Source organism: Microtus ochrogaster, chromosome 10 (assembly GCF_000317375.1).
Source record: "Microtus ochrogaster isolate Prairie Vole_2 chromosome 10, MicOch1.0, whole genome shotgun sequence".
NCBI classification, from domain to species: domain Eukaryota; kingdom Metazoa; phylum Chordata; class Mammalia; order Rodentia; family Cricetidae; genus Microtus; species Microtus ochrogaster.
The window spans coordinates 7,578,436-7,593,887 of record NC_022016.1 but is presented as its reverse complement, the minus strand read 5'-3'; the positions used below and the strand labels follow the sequence as shown (position 1 = coordinate 7,593,887).

At 50.0% G+C, this 15,452-nt stretch overlaps 1 protein-coding gene across 1 annotated transcript in view; it reads left to right on the top strand.

Moving 5' to 3' along the window:
• The window catches only part of Znf618 (zinc finger protein 618), a 91,012-nt gene that overhangs the window by 37,753 nt on the left and 37,807 nt on the right, over positions 1–15,452 (top strand). Inside the window, exons 4-7 of the mRNA XM_013348221.2 lie at positions 6,979–7,074; positions 9,976–10,053; positions 10,520–10,558; positions 15,178–15,267. Of these exons, the coding sequence (XP_013203675.2) occupies positions 6,979–7,074; positions 9,976–10,053; positions 10,520–10,558; positions 15,178–15,267 (303 nt within the window). The remainder of the gene's footprint in view (positions 1–6,978; positions 7,075–9,975; positions 10,054–10,519; positions 10,559–15,177; positions 15,268–15,452) is intronic.

Here is a 15,452-nt window from a genome sequence, read left to right as displayed (position 1 = left end):
AGCCATCCTGGGAAGGAGAGTGGAGGAGGAAGAGGGAACTCCCCAATCAGTAGGAAGCCACAGGGCTGTGGCTCTGGATGGAGTGACGAGTTCCATGGCTACTCAGACATAGCCACATGGGCTTCGGTCCTTGACAAGTCTAGGAGGCGAAGGTGCCAGGTTCTACTTGGTAGTGCCAGCTGATAGTGGATTTCCTATTTCAATAGGCTGTTGGCAGGTCTTGGTACCTGAGCCTGCCAGAGCCAACACTTAGTTTTTTGCTACAGCCATGAGGGAAGGAGGAGTCCTGGCTGCCCTCCAGGCCCAGTTTTCTCTGCTGTTGACTCTGCATCTGGGGTAAACTGGGAAGGGGTCTAGGTAGAGAATCCCTATTGGAAAGTCAGAGACCTGGGGTCTTCCCCACTGTGTTTGGAATGCTCAGTGGGTTACAGCTGCAGGGCTCTCAGGGAAGCCATAGTTCTTTAAAGGTGGACTAGCACACAAGATAGGTCCCGGCGTCAGCTGATGGCCGCAGTGACGAGAGGAACCCCCAGACCAGTGCATCGGACATCTATTCAGTGCCTACTAAAATACTGTCTCTCATTTGTCACCAGTTGCAAAGATTATAATTCCTGGAATATTGTATTGCTCTTTAAAGGTGGAATTGTGGAAGTAATCACAATGGCACTGCTGTTTAGGGCCCGCTGTTGTCTCTGCAGAAAGCATGTGAACAGGCTCCTCTTCAGCAGACAGAAATTTTATGTCTTCGTATTTTCTCCTTGAACTCCTGTGTCTAGCCCCCCCCCAGGATTTCATCCTAATGTAATACATTTTCTATGCTTGAAAGTCTTTTATTGATCACTGTTTCACACTCATCTGCACAACACGAGATACATAAATTGAAATAGAAATTTCTGGAGGAAAAAAATTTCCTGAGATCATAAAGCTCTCCATTTTAAAAACGTTTTAATTTTTCTCTCAGATTGAGTTATGATTAGTATGCAAATTGTCAAAAACAAATTTAGATAAATAGTAAGTGTAAAAATAAAAAGTTATCAAAAGTACACTTCTCAATAAGATGGATAAGGCTTTCTTTCTCTCTCAATTGGCTCATGTATTTGTGAATTAATATTTCTTAATGCTAGAATGAGACAGGACTTGGACTCACTTCATGCTGATCTTCTGTGTTTGTAGGGAAGGTGCTCGGAGGCTGGGTCATGTGAACAGGAAGCTGGAGACCCTGGGGTCTGCTTCATGGTGTCTCCTAATTCTTTGAACTCTTTCTAAGATGTTTGCCAAAAACCACATGAGGGGTCTGTCTTCAGACAGTGTTTTTAATGGCCTCTTCATTTACATCTCTCTCTCTCTCTCTCTCTCTCTCTCTCTCTCTCTCTCTCTCTCTATGTGTGTGTGTGTGTGTGTGTGTGTGTGTGTGTGTGTGTGTGTGTGTGTAAGAATATGAGTGTGGAAGCCAGGAGTCACACTTGGGGTGTCTTTCTTACTCTCTGTCTTTATGTTTTTGAGACTGGGTCTCTTGCCGAATCTGGAGCCTTCTGTCTTAGCCATGTCCAGCAGTAGGGTCACAACTGTGCAGGCAGCTGTGCAGTGCCACACCTGGCATTTGTGTAAGTGCTGGGGTTCCAAACTCAGGTCCTCGTGGGTGTCCAGCGGGCACTTCACCAACTGAGCCATTTCTGCAGTCCCTCTGTCTTCATTCAGAGTGGAAGTGGAGAATTGGAAGTCCCTGAATGAAGAGCGGGATCTGTCCCCAGGCTTTAGATCCAGTCGCTTCTTTGTGCTCAGGACTTCAGTGTTATCCCGCTCCAGAGAAGCACTGGCCCTGTGAAAGTGTAAGGTATCTTTGGTAGTTGGGAGAAGCTGGAGAAGAGAACAACAGAGGAGACAGTGCACAGCGCTTCCACCTGTCTGATTCATTGGGTTTATGGGGAGAGTGCTTTGACGTTGGCAGCAGGGAGACAGTTTTCCTAAAGTCACTGTCCTCCAGTGACCCTTTTAGAAGACCCTGCTCCAGAGGGCGTTCAGCTTGAGGCTAAGACCTTGAGAGCCATAGGAAGCCTGCTTGTCATAACTTCCCACATCCACACCCTGTCTTCATCAAGTTCTGGAACCAGCTGCTATAGTTTCTGGGAACTGAGGGGGATAGATGTCCATGAGCCTTGTGTCTGGGATCTTCCATTCCTCCCCTTTGCATGTCTATCATTTTATATTTTGTGTTGAAGGGAATGGGGCCCCTGTTCCATCCTGCCTGGCTAGCTTACACCTGAAATAATCACACAGAAACTGTATTAATTAAATTACTGCCTGGCCCATTATCTCTAGCCTCTTATTGGCTAACTCTCACATCTTGATTCAACCCATTTTCTGTTAATCTGTATGTTACCACGAGGTCGTGGCTTACTGGGAAAGATTCAGCATGTCTGACCTGGCAGCTCTATGGCAGCTCTCTCTCTCTCTCTGCTTCCTTCCTCCTAGAATTCAGTTCACTCTTCCCACCTACCTATGTTCTGCCCTATCAGGCCAAGCAGTTTCTTTATTGATTAGCCAATGAAAGCAATACATAAACAGAAGACCCTCCTATACAATTTCCCCTTTTCTGTTTAAAAAGGAAAGGAAGGCTTTAACTTTAACATAGTAAAATTACATATAAAAAACATAACAAAGGAAAACTATAACTATAACTATCCATTCTTCAACTTCATCAGAGACTCCAGAAGGATACAATATTACCTAAGTAAACAGGAAGTGCATTGTAAGCAACTTCCAAAATTCTAGAAATGACAGAGACATCTCGCTGCCTGGACAGGTTGCCCAAAGTTTTTCTGTAACTTTGGGGCATCCATCTTCAGCCTACAGGCCCATAGTATCCAGCAGACATTTCCACGAAGCAGGAAATTTTAAAGATAGTTCAGACACTTTCTTCTGTGTCCTGCATAATGTCTTGCAGACTCTTTTATGAAACAGGAAGCCAGCCTTCATGTTACAGAATGACGCCCACGTGGATACTGCATCCACAGAAAGCTTGGGAAAGAGTAGAGTAAAGCATGTTTTCTTGGTAGCAGCAATTTCTCAGGTCTGCTCTGCTTTCTAGAGGTAGGCAAATGCTCTCATCTAAGAGAGGCTTCCTGACTCAGTTTTAGCTGCAAAACCCTACAGCTCTTTTAAAAGGTCCTGCCACTAAACACTTAAATGGTGTTGATGAAAAGCCGAACGCATGCTTTTTGGTTTTCAGCTGTAGCAGGAAAAAAGCTGCATCATTTTAAAATGCCAGCTTTCTGGGCCGTCCTGCCAGGGCAAACTCTGACTCTTTCAGGCAGGCGGTCCGACTATAGAGCATTTGAGTGTGGTTTGTGAGTGCACTGCTGCAGCTTGCTTGCTGGCAGAGACCTTGAAATTGAGTTGTGGCAATAAATGTGGCTACAGCCAGTACCTCCGCTATGAGGCTGGAATCGCAGAAAGCTAAGGAATGGGCTGGATCTAGCTGTCAAAGCCACGACTTTAATCCTACCCATATTGCTTGGTAAATTAAAGACTCATGTGGTCAGAAAAAGAGAGATATACAGTAAAGAGAGAATCAAAGACAAAGAAAACCTTTAAATGGTTTACAGTGTTTATAGTGTGTTAAATATATATGCAGGCTTAAAAAAAGGTTAAAGTCCTTAAACTATAAAAAGAAAGAAAGTAGCTGAGTGTGGTGGTACACACCTTTAATCCCAACACTTGGTAGGCAGAGATAGAGGACCTCTGTGAGTTCAAGGTATGGTGGCATACGCCTTTAATTCCAATGCCTGGGAGGCAGAAGCAGACAGATCTCTGTGAGTTCAAGGTGTGCTAGGCACACCTTTAACCCCAGCACTTGGGAGGCAGAGACAGGCAGATCTCTGTGAGTCCAAGGATAGCCTAGTCTACAGAGGGAATTTCAGCCAAAGATATACAGAGAACCTGTCTCAAAAAGTAAAAGTAAGCCGGGCGGTGGTGGCGCACGCCTTTAATCCCAGCACTTGGGAGGCAGAGGCAGGCAGATCTCTGTGAGTCCAAGGATAGCCTAGTCTATAGAGGGAATTTCAGCCAAAGATATACAGAGAACCTGTCTCAAAAAGTAAAAAAAAAAAAAAAAAAAGTAAAAGAAATAGATGTTAGAATAAAGCCACATAAAGATTAAAAATACATAATAATCTTGATACTGTATGTTACTACTATGCTCTCTTTGAATTGTTTGAATGCTGAGGAAGGAGCAACAGTTGCTAAAAGATATTTGCTTATAAATGTTGTTGAGTTAATTCAAGATAGGTATTTTGAAAATACCTTGACTTCAAAATTGAAGTCAAAAGATATGTTACATTGGAGAAGAGGTTTTTCTTTTGTTTCCACAGGAAATGAGAGGCTGTGATTCATTCTGAGTTAAGAAAGATCAGGTTTGATCAAGGAAGGCCACCTGAGAAATCTCCAGTAGGAACAGATGGCCCAGATGTCAGAGTTCTACATCCAGAACAGGTTCAAGACCGCTGCCTGAAATGATCAAGACTCACAGGACTTGATTATAATTCTAAATTTTCTTTAGGTCCCCCATAAGATTGTCAGCATCCCCAAACAGCAGGAAATCACCTGAATAACTATGCCCACATTCCCAACAAATGGACTATGGATATTTTCCTTTATTTAAAAAAAAGAGGGGGAAATGGTGGGGGACAATTCTGTATTCTGTCAATTACATTTTAAATAAATGCTGATTGGCCAGTAGCCAGACGGGAATTAAAGGCGGGGAAAGGAGAACCGGGGTATTCTGGGAAGAAGGAAGCTCTCCTGCCAGTCCTGTCTCAACCACCTATGAAGCAAGATGTGACCTGCCCTGCTGAAAAAGGTACCGAGCCATGTGGCTAACATAGATAAGAACAGTGGGTTAATATAAGTTATAAGAGCTAATATAAAACCTGAGCTAATGGGCCAATCAGTTTATAACTTATGGAGACCTCTGTGTGATTTTCTTTGGGGTTAAACAGCTGCGGGTACCAGGCAGGACAGAAACCCCAACAAAGCAGGCCCTTCACGTTACAATTTTTCTGTGTGTCCAAGCTTCCCTGGGGATGGCAGCTGAGTGTTCACACTTGGAGTCAGGGGTCCTACCCACATATCTGTCCTCACAATACTGCCTCCTTTTCTGGTCCCCTTATACATCCCTCTTCCCCAAGTCTCCAGGCAAAAGCCTTTGCCAGGGATGCAGCACAGTGCTAGGTGGGGGCTGCCAACAAGGATCTGTTTGTGACCTGGGAGCCATCTTGCAGCAAAAGCAAGAGCAGGGGCAGGGAAAGACAGAACTGGGCAGGCAAGAGCAAGAGAATCCCTCCCAGATCTGAGAGTCCTGTAAGTGGTGTCAGATCTGGTGAGGACCATAGAATGTGTGACCTTACCGCTGAGGAGTACATAGCTTGCTTGGCATCCAGAAAGAGGCCTTGCTTTGCTGGTGTAGGGCTAGCTCTGGAATCCCGGAGACTGGCTTTGAGCATTTATTTTCACCAGCCCCAGAGTCCCAGGCCTGGGCACCGCCAGGACCAGTGATGCAGAGGACTGGAAAGGTGGTGGGAAGGGAAGCAAGGGAACTGCTCATAGGCACTACCCTGAGAATATCCCCTGTGAAGCTGATGGGCTGACACCCAGTTTGGTGGAGCTGACCAACCTGGGTCAGAATGTGTCACACACGGGGGTCCTCCTTTCCCTCTGTTGAAATATGGAGATAATAGCTATCCCTCTCCCCTGGAGCTTTGAAGATGGGTTGAATTAATGGGAGAAGTCTCCCGACCTGGCATCTTGTACCCCTGTAGCCTGGAGAGATTCCTGAGTGTTTGTGTCTCCATCTCTGCTCCCCCACCTGTGCAGGGTCAAAGGCCAGCCCCATTCCAAGATGTCCCAGGTGACAGCCACAGCAGTGTTTCCCAAGGGAGCCAGCAAAACAGGATGCATGCAGGATGGAGTCACTGGGGAAGGGGCACTGGTGGGGGTTGTTCTGAGCGGATTGTACCAAAGGCATTTCTCCAGTGCCCCAGCATCAGAAAGGGTCAGAGGTGGCCATGAGCAGTGGACAGAGCTCATAGTGGGCATGCCATGTGTCTCCTTTAAGGATCAGTTTCCTGGAAATGTTTTATTTGATGGGGTATGGTTATGTCCATGTGCAAATGAGAATTCCAAGAAAACAAAGCCTCAAGGGGGTTGGCTTATCAGTTGCTTCTGCTCTCCAAGCTGCCCTGGAGAACACATGAGTGACCATGGTCAGTACTGGTGTTTGGCTTATTTTTTATATGTGTGTGCACATATATGTTTGGAAGGATACACAAACTAGTGTGTGCAGACACGCATGCACGTGCGTAGAGGCCACAGGGCAACCTCAGTAGCTCAGGTGTCATTCCTCAGGTACCACATCCCTCCTTTTGTTTGGATCCAATCAGGGTTTCTCGTTGACCCAGAACTCAGCAACTGTGATAAGCTTGCTGTCCAGCCAGCACCAGAGATCTGTCTGTCCTGACCGGTGTGTCTATGCAGCACTCCTGAGTGTGGACCACAGTCTTTACGTGGTTTGTGGGGACCACATCTAGACCCTGTGTTTGTAAGGCTAGTGCTCCACCAGCTGAACTGTCTCCCCAGCCCTGCTTGTTTGTTTTGAGAAAGGTCTAGCTCTTTAGCTCAGGCTAACCTAAGATTCACTAGGTAGTATAGCAAGCTAACCCTGAACCTGCCATCCTCCCAGCTCAGCTTCCTGAGATCTGGGATTATAGGCATGTGCCACCTCACCCAGTGCCGGCAGAAGTGCTCAAGTGAAGCCGTTGCCACATGGTCCTACCTATTCTTACTAACATCAGGTAGGGAGACCGAGGCCTTTTGAGCCTAGCTGCTGCTGGCCACCCCTTTCCCAGCTGGCCTTGACCCTAAACTCAAGCATAAGGCATTCTCCAACGTTAAGGGCTCTTTCTGATTTCTTACATCATTCAGATGGAAAAGCTCCAGAAGGCAGCCCCCACGGTGGATCTATTCGGAGCCGGTATTCAGGGACCTGGATTTTTGACCAAGCTTTGAGATGTGCATCTGGTACGTGATGGCTAAGGGGTGTGGCCTGACTGGGTCAGCATGGAGAGTGGGTACAGTTGGCCATGGCTGCCAGCTGCATCCCCTGAGCAAACTCTGCTGGGATCTCAGGGCCTAAATGGCCACCCCACCTCCCCATCCGGCCATTTTGAGTAAATCTTGAGTCTACCCTCAGGGTTGACAGGACACCTGGAAATCTGGTGGTCTAGACTCTCTGGACCATTTCAGCAAGACTTCTATTAGTCACTGACAGTCACAGGAGAAGAAGGGTCCCACAGCTATCTGTGTTAGGTACCTTAGTCCTTCCCGGCAGGGCTTCCCAGCCTGCTGCAGCTTTGTGTCCACCAGCACAGGGCATGTGTTGAGCACTTTCTCTGTTGGCTGTGAGCCTTCTCCTCCTGTGCATTCTAGAACTTTGATTCTGAAGAAAATACTTGAAATGCTGGTGGTAGCCACAGCTCTCGCTTCCTGAGTGCCTGCTCTACCAGGCCATATACTAAGGACAGAGTTACACTGCTTCTCCTGGCTGTTGTTTCACAGAGAGGAATCCTGGGGCTTTTCCTGACTCCTCTCAGGGAGTTCAGGTTTAGACCTGGGCTGGTTGCCCTGACTGCTGAGTGAGACCACTACTCTCATGGGCTTCTCATTTCTCTGTCCATTTAACACCTTCTGCCCACAGGAAACTTAGAGCCCCGAGACTGAGGGCAACTGGAAGGTGAGCTTGGAAGTCCCTCCGGCCAGCGTGTGGAGCTCATCTATACCCTGCCAGGGCTAGGGAGGTGGTCAGAGGTCTCACACAGGCAGCATGAATCCCCAGCTTTCCACAGACAGAAGATGGCTTGCCTTAAAGTCCCTGGTTAGAAACAGTATTGACTCTGTAGACACCCTCCTCACTCCAGCTGGGCCAGGGTCCCACCTCGAGCCTCCAGGTCCTCCTCTGGCTGTCACAACACCATCACCAAGTTATCCCCAGGCCTGCTGACCTATCTGCCCCCCATTAGATGGAGCGCAAGGACCACATCTATTTCACTGCTGAGCCTCAATGCCTGGCCATCGCAAATGCTCAATAAGTCCTTGGTTGGTGGAAAGAAACTGGCAGAAACTGTTAGAGTGGGTGGAGGCGCCAAGAAGAAAGTCCAGAAGTTATCGGTTGGTGATTGATGTGCACAGTAGCAAGCCACCATGAAGTACTGCGTGCTTGCTGTGTGCAGGCTACAGGGCTGAATGCAAAGAAGTAGGTGTGCTCTATTGCTGTGTTTGTGTCTTTCCCAGTATGGCAGGGGTGATGTATATGCAAAGCCCTAAAAGGCAAACTGCTCGGTGCTGTGTGGCATTAGGATGGCAGTGGCCCTGAAGTACTCACGTAACACAGGCAGCAACCACTGCCTCTTAGAACAGTGCTTCTCACCTTCCTCGTGCTGCAGCCCCTTAATTCCTCCTGTTGTGGTGACCCCAACTACAAAATTTTTGTTGCTACTTCATAACTGCAATTTTACGACTTTTATGAGTCATAATCTAAATATCTGTGTTTTCCTGTGGTCTTAGGTGACCCCTAAGAGGGGGTCATTTGACTCCCCAAAGGGGTCTCAACCCACAGGTTCAGACCCGCTGACTGCCCTAGTACTTCTGTGCCCATGGCTCGTGTGCTGTCTGTGCGCCTTGCTCTCGCTGTGAGAGGCAGGAGCCACAGTCCTGTTGGCACGGGAGGAATCCAAGCCACAGACGGGAAAGGGAGTTCTAGTGGAGGGGTGGGCTTGGCATATGGACTCTCCCAGGGTGTCCGACTGAAGAGGGAGTGGCCGTTAGCAATCGCGGTCACTCCCATGCACCTGCAGGGAACATGGTTCTTCTGTATTCAGTCTTCCTGTTGACGCCCTTGCCTTCTCCAGAGAAGAAACTTAGGCACAGCCCGTGCACGGCAGAGCTGAGCTCCTTCTCTGGACCTGCACTGAAGGAGTGGTGTGTCCCACCTTGACTGGTGGGTGCGAGAAAAGGCACATGCCTAGGCCCCCAGCCCCAGCAGCTTGAGTGTGACCTCTTCAACATGCTTCCTGATGTTGATGTTCTAGAAGGTGGAAGCTGTGCCCAGGTAGCCCCAGGTCTGCAGGAGGGCTCTGCCCATCGGAGATGGGCAGGCTCTTTACCTGGGGTTCCTACCAGGTTAGGTCCTGTTGGCTGTGTCCAGTCTCGCTTCCATGGATTTTGTCCCAGGCTCTACATGGTGGGTCATTTTTGGGTTCCTTTGAGGATCAACCATTTTAGTTCTCTGTACCTGGGAAAAGGCCCAAGCAGCAGAAGTCAGTCTCTCTCTCTCTCTCTCTCTCTCTCTCTCTCTCTCTCGTGTGTGTGTGTGTGTGTTGGTTGTGGGGTGTTCTCTGTGTCTGAGTACCATGGCTCCTCAGCAGATATGAACTGCTATGTTTGGTGAGCTTGTCTCTTGTGGGACTGGACATTTGCTAGGGGGAGTGAAGAACCAGAGGGAAGTGCGCAGGCCACAGCCTACTGTGTCTGGAGAAATTACCAAGGTCAGATGCTGGTAGGTGCATAATGGGGACCTAAAGCCCTGTGGCCTGGTGTGAGGCCTGTAGTCTTCCTCTCTGTCCCGCGCTGGGAACAGATCAGCCTGGAATTAAGGAGCGACATCTTCATGGTATGGTAGCCCATCACAGAGCACCCTAGGGCCTTCTCTTTCCTCTCAATGTGTGAGTGCAGGATCTGGAAGCCAGGGAACAGAGGTGGTTGCAGGTAGGTGTGAAGCTGAGCTTTGTGAACCCCAACTCAATGCCTTCTCTGTTGATCCTCATTGCTCCTTTGTCTGCCAAGGGACCCTCCCTGCCCAGTGACATTTGGTCCAGGGCCTCATGGTGGCAAGGTGGTTTACCAGCCCTCCCTGCTCTTTTCCAGGGTCCTATGAATGCGGCATCTGCGGCAAGAAGTACAAGTACTACAACTGCTTCCAGACCCACGTGCGGGCGCACCGAGGTGAGGCCCCATGTGCTGATGGCCCTAGAGATCAACCATAGGAGGGGGGCATGGAGGAAGGGAGAAGCCTTCTGGAGATGGGAGAAATAGTGTGTGTGTGTGGGGGGGGATCAGGCCCTAGTTTCGGCCTTGAGGGTTCTGGGGATGCTCAGTAGGAGTGTCACCTGCCCCTCCCCCATGGGCCCTCTGCTCACATCATCTCATGTTCCTCTTGACAACTCAAGAGAGGAGCCAGCAGCTGAAATTCTGGGGACAAAGGAGCTGGCACGTGCCCCTCCTGAGCCAGGTGGCTGGGAAGAGACACCCACGTTCAGGCTGAGGTGACCCTGTCCCTCACAGGATCCAGGCGTGGACAGCACTTCCGGACTCCCTCCAGCTGTCCCACTCAGTCTCTCCCTTAGCACGGCGCTGCCCTGCCGTCACCTCTGCCAATTGGCTACCTCCTTCCTCTCTCTTTTTCCTGCAGATACCGAAGCCACCTCAGGGGAGGGCGCCTCCCAGAGCAGTGAGTACTTTTCCTACCTCCCGGGTGGGTGGGAGCCAAACACTGGGCCTGGAAAGGAGCTGTTCCTTCCTCCCAGAACAGCCTTTAGTAGCCTTTGAGAAAAAGGTTGCCAGGCCTTGGGGCCAGAGGGGCCTTACGAAGTCAGAGCAGGCCTCCTCAAAGTGGGTTCCATAGCTTGCACATTCTGAGGAGGGTTCTCTTAAAAAAAGGGTTCTCTAGCCAAGTAACCTTGGGAAACCTTGAGTGTTCATGTGGGCATAGCTGACATCTTTGCTATGGGTGTCCTATGCCACCTTGAATATCTCCAAGAGGAATCAACCTTCCCTGTGCTTTGGACCTGTTCATGGGCCTGGGGTTCTTAGCCTGTGCTCGGAAAGTTTTCTTGGAGGACCCTCAGCCTTGGGCACAGTTGGTTCCAGATGCTGGGGCCTGTGATACTTTCTTACAAGTCCTGCTTGCCCTCGCTCCAACTCAAACCCCATGGGATGATACGCTCTGCCCTCCCACCATCCCTCACACCCCTGTGCACAACATGAGCCTCAAAAACTCTACCCTTAGTGATGGGGCACGTGTCTAGGCCCATCTCCATCAGAAGATATGAACTAGGTTGTTCTTAGTGAGTTGTTCCTGGCAGTTCTAATGCAGAGGCCCCCAGATGCCTAGCCTTGGGAGTGGCTAAGTAAGTACGCTCACATAAAGGGCCGCATACAGAAATGAGGGATGGGTGAGGTCTAGCCACCCACGCTGTGTGCACTGAGCTCTCGAGGGAATCATCTCCTACGACTGTCAGAAAGCATAGGCATAGGGAAGTCAGGAGATTAGGCACCCTTGAAAGGGTCTGCCTTCTGCTTCTCGAGCCAAGGGTTCCGTTCCTCAGGACTTTGTGGGTAGAACATGATCAAGCTGCTTGCTTAATACCCCAACACTTTGTTCTGTAGGGGTCAAGAAGTGTTTGCTGTAGAGGAGCAGATAGATGGTGAGGAGGCTGTGCCAGGGTCGTGGAGTCTCCATCGTCAGCCCTTCACTTGTAGTGGGGACTCCAAGGGGATACCGTGAGGTTACATTCTACCAGTAAAGTTGGCGTCTGTCCTAGTGACCCAGTATGTCCCCTTGTTGCTTGTGTCTGTTGCACCACTGCACTTAAAGATAACAAATGTCACTCAAAAACAAAAGAGGTTAGGGTTGACCTGAAGAAGGGCCCTGCTTGAGGCTAAGCCCCGAGAATGTCCTTCGTGAGCTATCCACTCTGGGAAGGTAAGCAAAGTTGAAATGGTCTGCTGTGTTCAGCTTGGCTATCAGCCTGCCGTAGAATCTAGCTGGGAGGCACAGCAGCTACCTCTCCCCAGCCCAGCCCTGTCTGTCTGCTTCACTAGGTGCCCCCTTCTTCTCTCAACCCCGTGGTCAGCCACACATTTAACAACCTTCCCTACTTATCCTTTCTTCCTTGGCCTCCCTGGGCGCCTTCATTTTTCCAGGCCAGGATGCCATCGTCTTGGTCTTATGTCAGCAGCAGTGCTCTGTGTCTAGTGAGCTGCTGGATCAGCCTTGACACAGAGCGGTAGAGCATTGGGACTGGAAGGTTCCTGTGGAAAATGCCAACTCCACCCTGCCGCTTTGCACACGAAGACCCCTAGTCCCAGGTGTGGAAGTCATGTAGTTTGTTAGCTGTGCGGCTGGGCCTGGATAACATTTAGCAGGGAGATAATCCCGTCACATACAGAAAGAGAGATACACCTGTCCACGCATCCATCTTTCAGTATCAGATCAAAGACCAGTCAGTCCCTGCAGTACACTCCCCGAGCTCCATCTCCGTCTCCTAGGTCTTTGGGAAACCCTGCCATGTGACATTTACCCTGTTAGTTGGGGTGGTAACCATTGTGTTCTGTCTTAGTTAGGATTTCTATTGCTGTGATGAACATCATGACCAAAAGCAGCCTGGGGAGGAAAGGGTTTACTTGCCTTACACTTCCTCATCACTGTTCATCACTGAAGGAAGTCAGGACAGGAACTGAAAAGGCAGGAACCTGAACATGGAGGCAGGAGCTGATGCAGAGGCCATGGAGGGGAACTGCTCAGTGGTTTGCTTCTCATGACTTGTTCAGCCTGCTTTCTTATAGAACCCAGAACCACCAGCCCAGGGACAGTGTCTCTTAAAATGGGTTGGGCCCTTTGCTATCAATCACTAATTAAGAAAATGCCCTACAGCTGGATCTTTTTCCTTTTTCCTTTCTTCATTACAAGGAGCTGCTATTCCCATCTCACAGAGGCATTAGGGAGTGTGTCCCAATTCAGTCACATTTTTATCAATAGTAGAGTGGAGTTTGGGCTTAGGTGTCTCGCTCCAGAATCTACCTCCCGTAGCAGGTCCACCGTGGCATTCCTGAGATGCCGGGCTCTCTTGTGAGAACTGTTTCATTGGCAGACGCTTTTGGGAATAACACTCTTCCTGTTAAACTCCTCCATTAAAGTTCCGGAACATGAGGAGACAGTGCAGATTCAGCAGGGCAGATGGGGGTGATTTTCAGTCTCAGAAAGCTGGGGGGGGGGCGTCTGTGTTTTATTGGAGCTGGGAAATGTGGCCTGTGGGAAGAGAAGTGGGCCTGGTGACAGTAGAGGCAGTGGGCAGAGATACATGAGAGCCGAGTGAGCAGCATCCGCAGAGGGCAGACAGCTCTGGACAACAGGACGAAACCTCATCTGGGTTAGCCCCAGTAGCTTTCCCTGCTGGCATCCAGAGAAGATGGTGGAACTGCCGGAGAAGCTGAGGGTTATGGGCTAGGTGGTCCGGAGTGAAAGGAAGGAGTCTCTCTGAGCTGCCTGGCTTGTCATGGGAAAGGGGGTGATGCTGAAGTAGAAGCCGAAGAAAGGACCCGGAACCACCTGATCTGTGCCCCCTACTTCAAAATTTAGATAGGGAAAATGAGGGGGCAGATACCACACCTCTCACCCCCCACTCCCAGCTCTCCTTTGAAAGACCCTGGTACTCACACCCTGTGAATGTCTACTACTTCCCAAACTGTGGCTCCTTAGTGACAGTTCATCTCTGCAGCCCTGGTGTCTGCTACGACACCTTTAGGGGCCACCAGTTCCAGGGATGAGCTGGGCAGAAGTGGGAAGAAGGGTGACTGATGTCCTCCATCCCGAGTCCAGCTGAGAAGGGACTGGAAGCCTTCTCCCCCTTTCTTCCACAGATGGAGCAGCCTTGGCATGGAGTATTTTTTTACTCCTGTACTGGGTGCTGAGGAGCAGGGAATGGGGCCAGAACAAAGTGGCCCAGCATGGTTTATCCCAGCAAGGAAAGGCTGTGAACCCTGACTTGGCTCTGGCTAGAAGTTCAGTGAATATTGGTCCCTAGCTCTTTCTTCTCTCTGTGCAGCCCTGAGTAAACTGCCTTACCTCTGAGTCCTGGGGCCCTGGGGAGATAGAATTGAGGGGCCCTCCATAGAGCAACCAGAGGGACACATTTCACCAGGTCTGAGCCTGTCCAAATGCAGGAGAGTGTGCCCTGGAGGGCGAGGTATGGGTCTGGGTGCTACTAGCCTCGCTGTGGGAGGCCCAGGAAACAGGCAAACTTGGACCAATGTTAATGACTCAAAGCAGCCCACCCTGCTTTCTCCCCATTTCTATGGCTGGGAATTTCTATGGTGTGGCTTTTCGGGGTCCTCTGGCGTAGAGATTCCCACAGGACCTCAGGCAGATTTGATCAGAGCTGTGGCCTCATCCCTGGGCTCAGCTGGTAGGGCTTTCTTTCAGGTTTGCTAGGGAAAGTGTGGCTTGCAGGGCTCTGGACCACCTGCCCCCTGCATCTGCCCATGACCTAAGAACATAGCAACCAACCACAGGCTGAACAGGGTCAGGTGGCGTGTGCAAGGCCAGTTCCCTGGTTGCCTGCCACCTAGTGTCCAGAGTGACAGCTTGTCACTTGGGCCACATTCTCCTAATTAGAAAGACCCTGAGAGGAGTCACACAGGGTGTGGGCATGAGCTGTGAGGGCCATCAACATATCTGTGAAGCCAGTCCACCTCACTCTAGGACTTGGGGCAGACCATGTCTCTCTAGTTTGCTCATTTATGAGAGATTGCTTCTCCCCTCTATTGAAGACTGGTTGAGAGAACACCCGGGAAGGGCCTGGTCCAGCACCTTGCTCACGGTTATATCTGGCCTTTACCCGGGGAATGTGGTAGTGCTCTTCCATGATGGGAGATGAGACTCATCTAGAATCAGGGCCTGGAGTGCCCAGGTCTCACAGGGAGGGTTGAGGAGTTGGGTTTGGAGTCAGAGCTCCCAGGTGTCACGATTCTCCACAAAGGGCTCCTGTTGTCTCAATTCAGGCCTTGTAGTCCCAGCGTGTGTTCTAAGATGCCCTGGAGTAGAAAATGATGCAGGTCTGGAGGGGGACCTTGCTGAGCATGGAGGAGGAGCTGCTCAGAGGTCCAGGGAGTGAGCAGGACATCTACTTTGACTGTTCAGAGAAGCTGTGCAGTCCCTGGACCCAGACGGCTCAGGATCAGCTGGTTGGTCCCATCTTGGTTCCAGAGTCTAGTGTATTGACCAGCAGCCTCACCCCAGGTGACCAGTGTCTTTCCACTAAACTCGGTGTCTTTCTGTTCCCCTACCAGACAATTTCAGGTACACGTGTGACATCTGTGGGAAGAAATACAAATACTACAGCTGCTTCCAGGAGCACCGAGACCTTCACGCTGTGGATGGTGAGTCAGGCCCCTCACTCTTGGGAGTCTGTCCCCACACAGTGCCAGAGTCCTGAAGAGAGGGATCTCTGTCGCAAGATTCTGGGAAGGGATTGTCCCTGTGTTTCCACATTCTCTCTGTGGCTGATTCAAATGGAACTGCTAGAGCTTTTATAGGAATGTTGAGTTTCTCTCATGTCATTTTA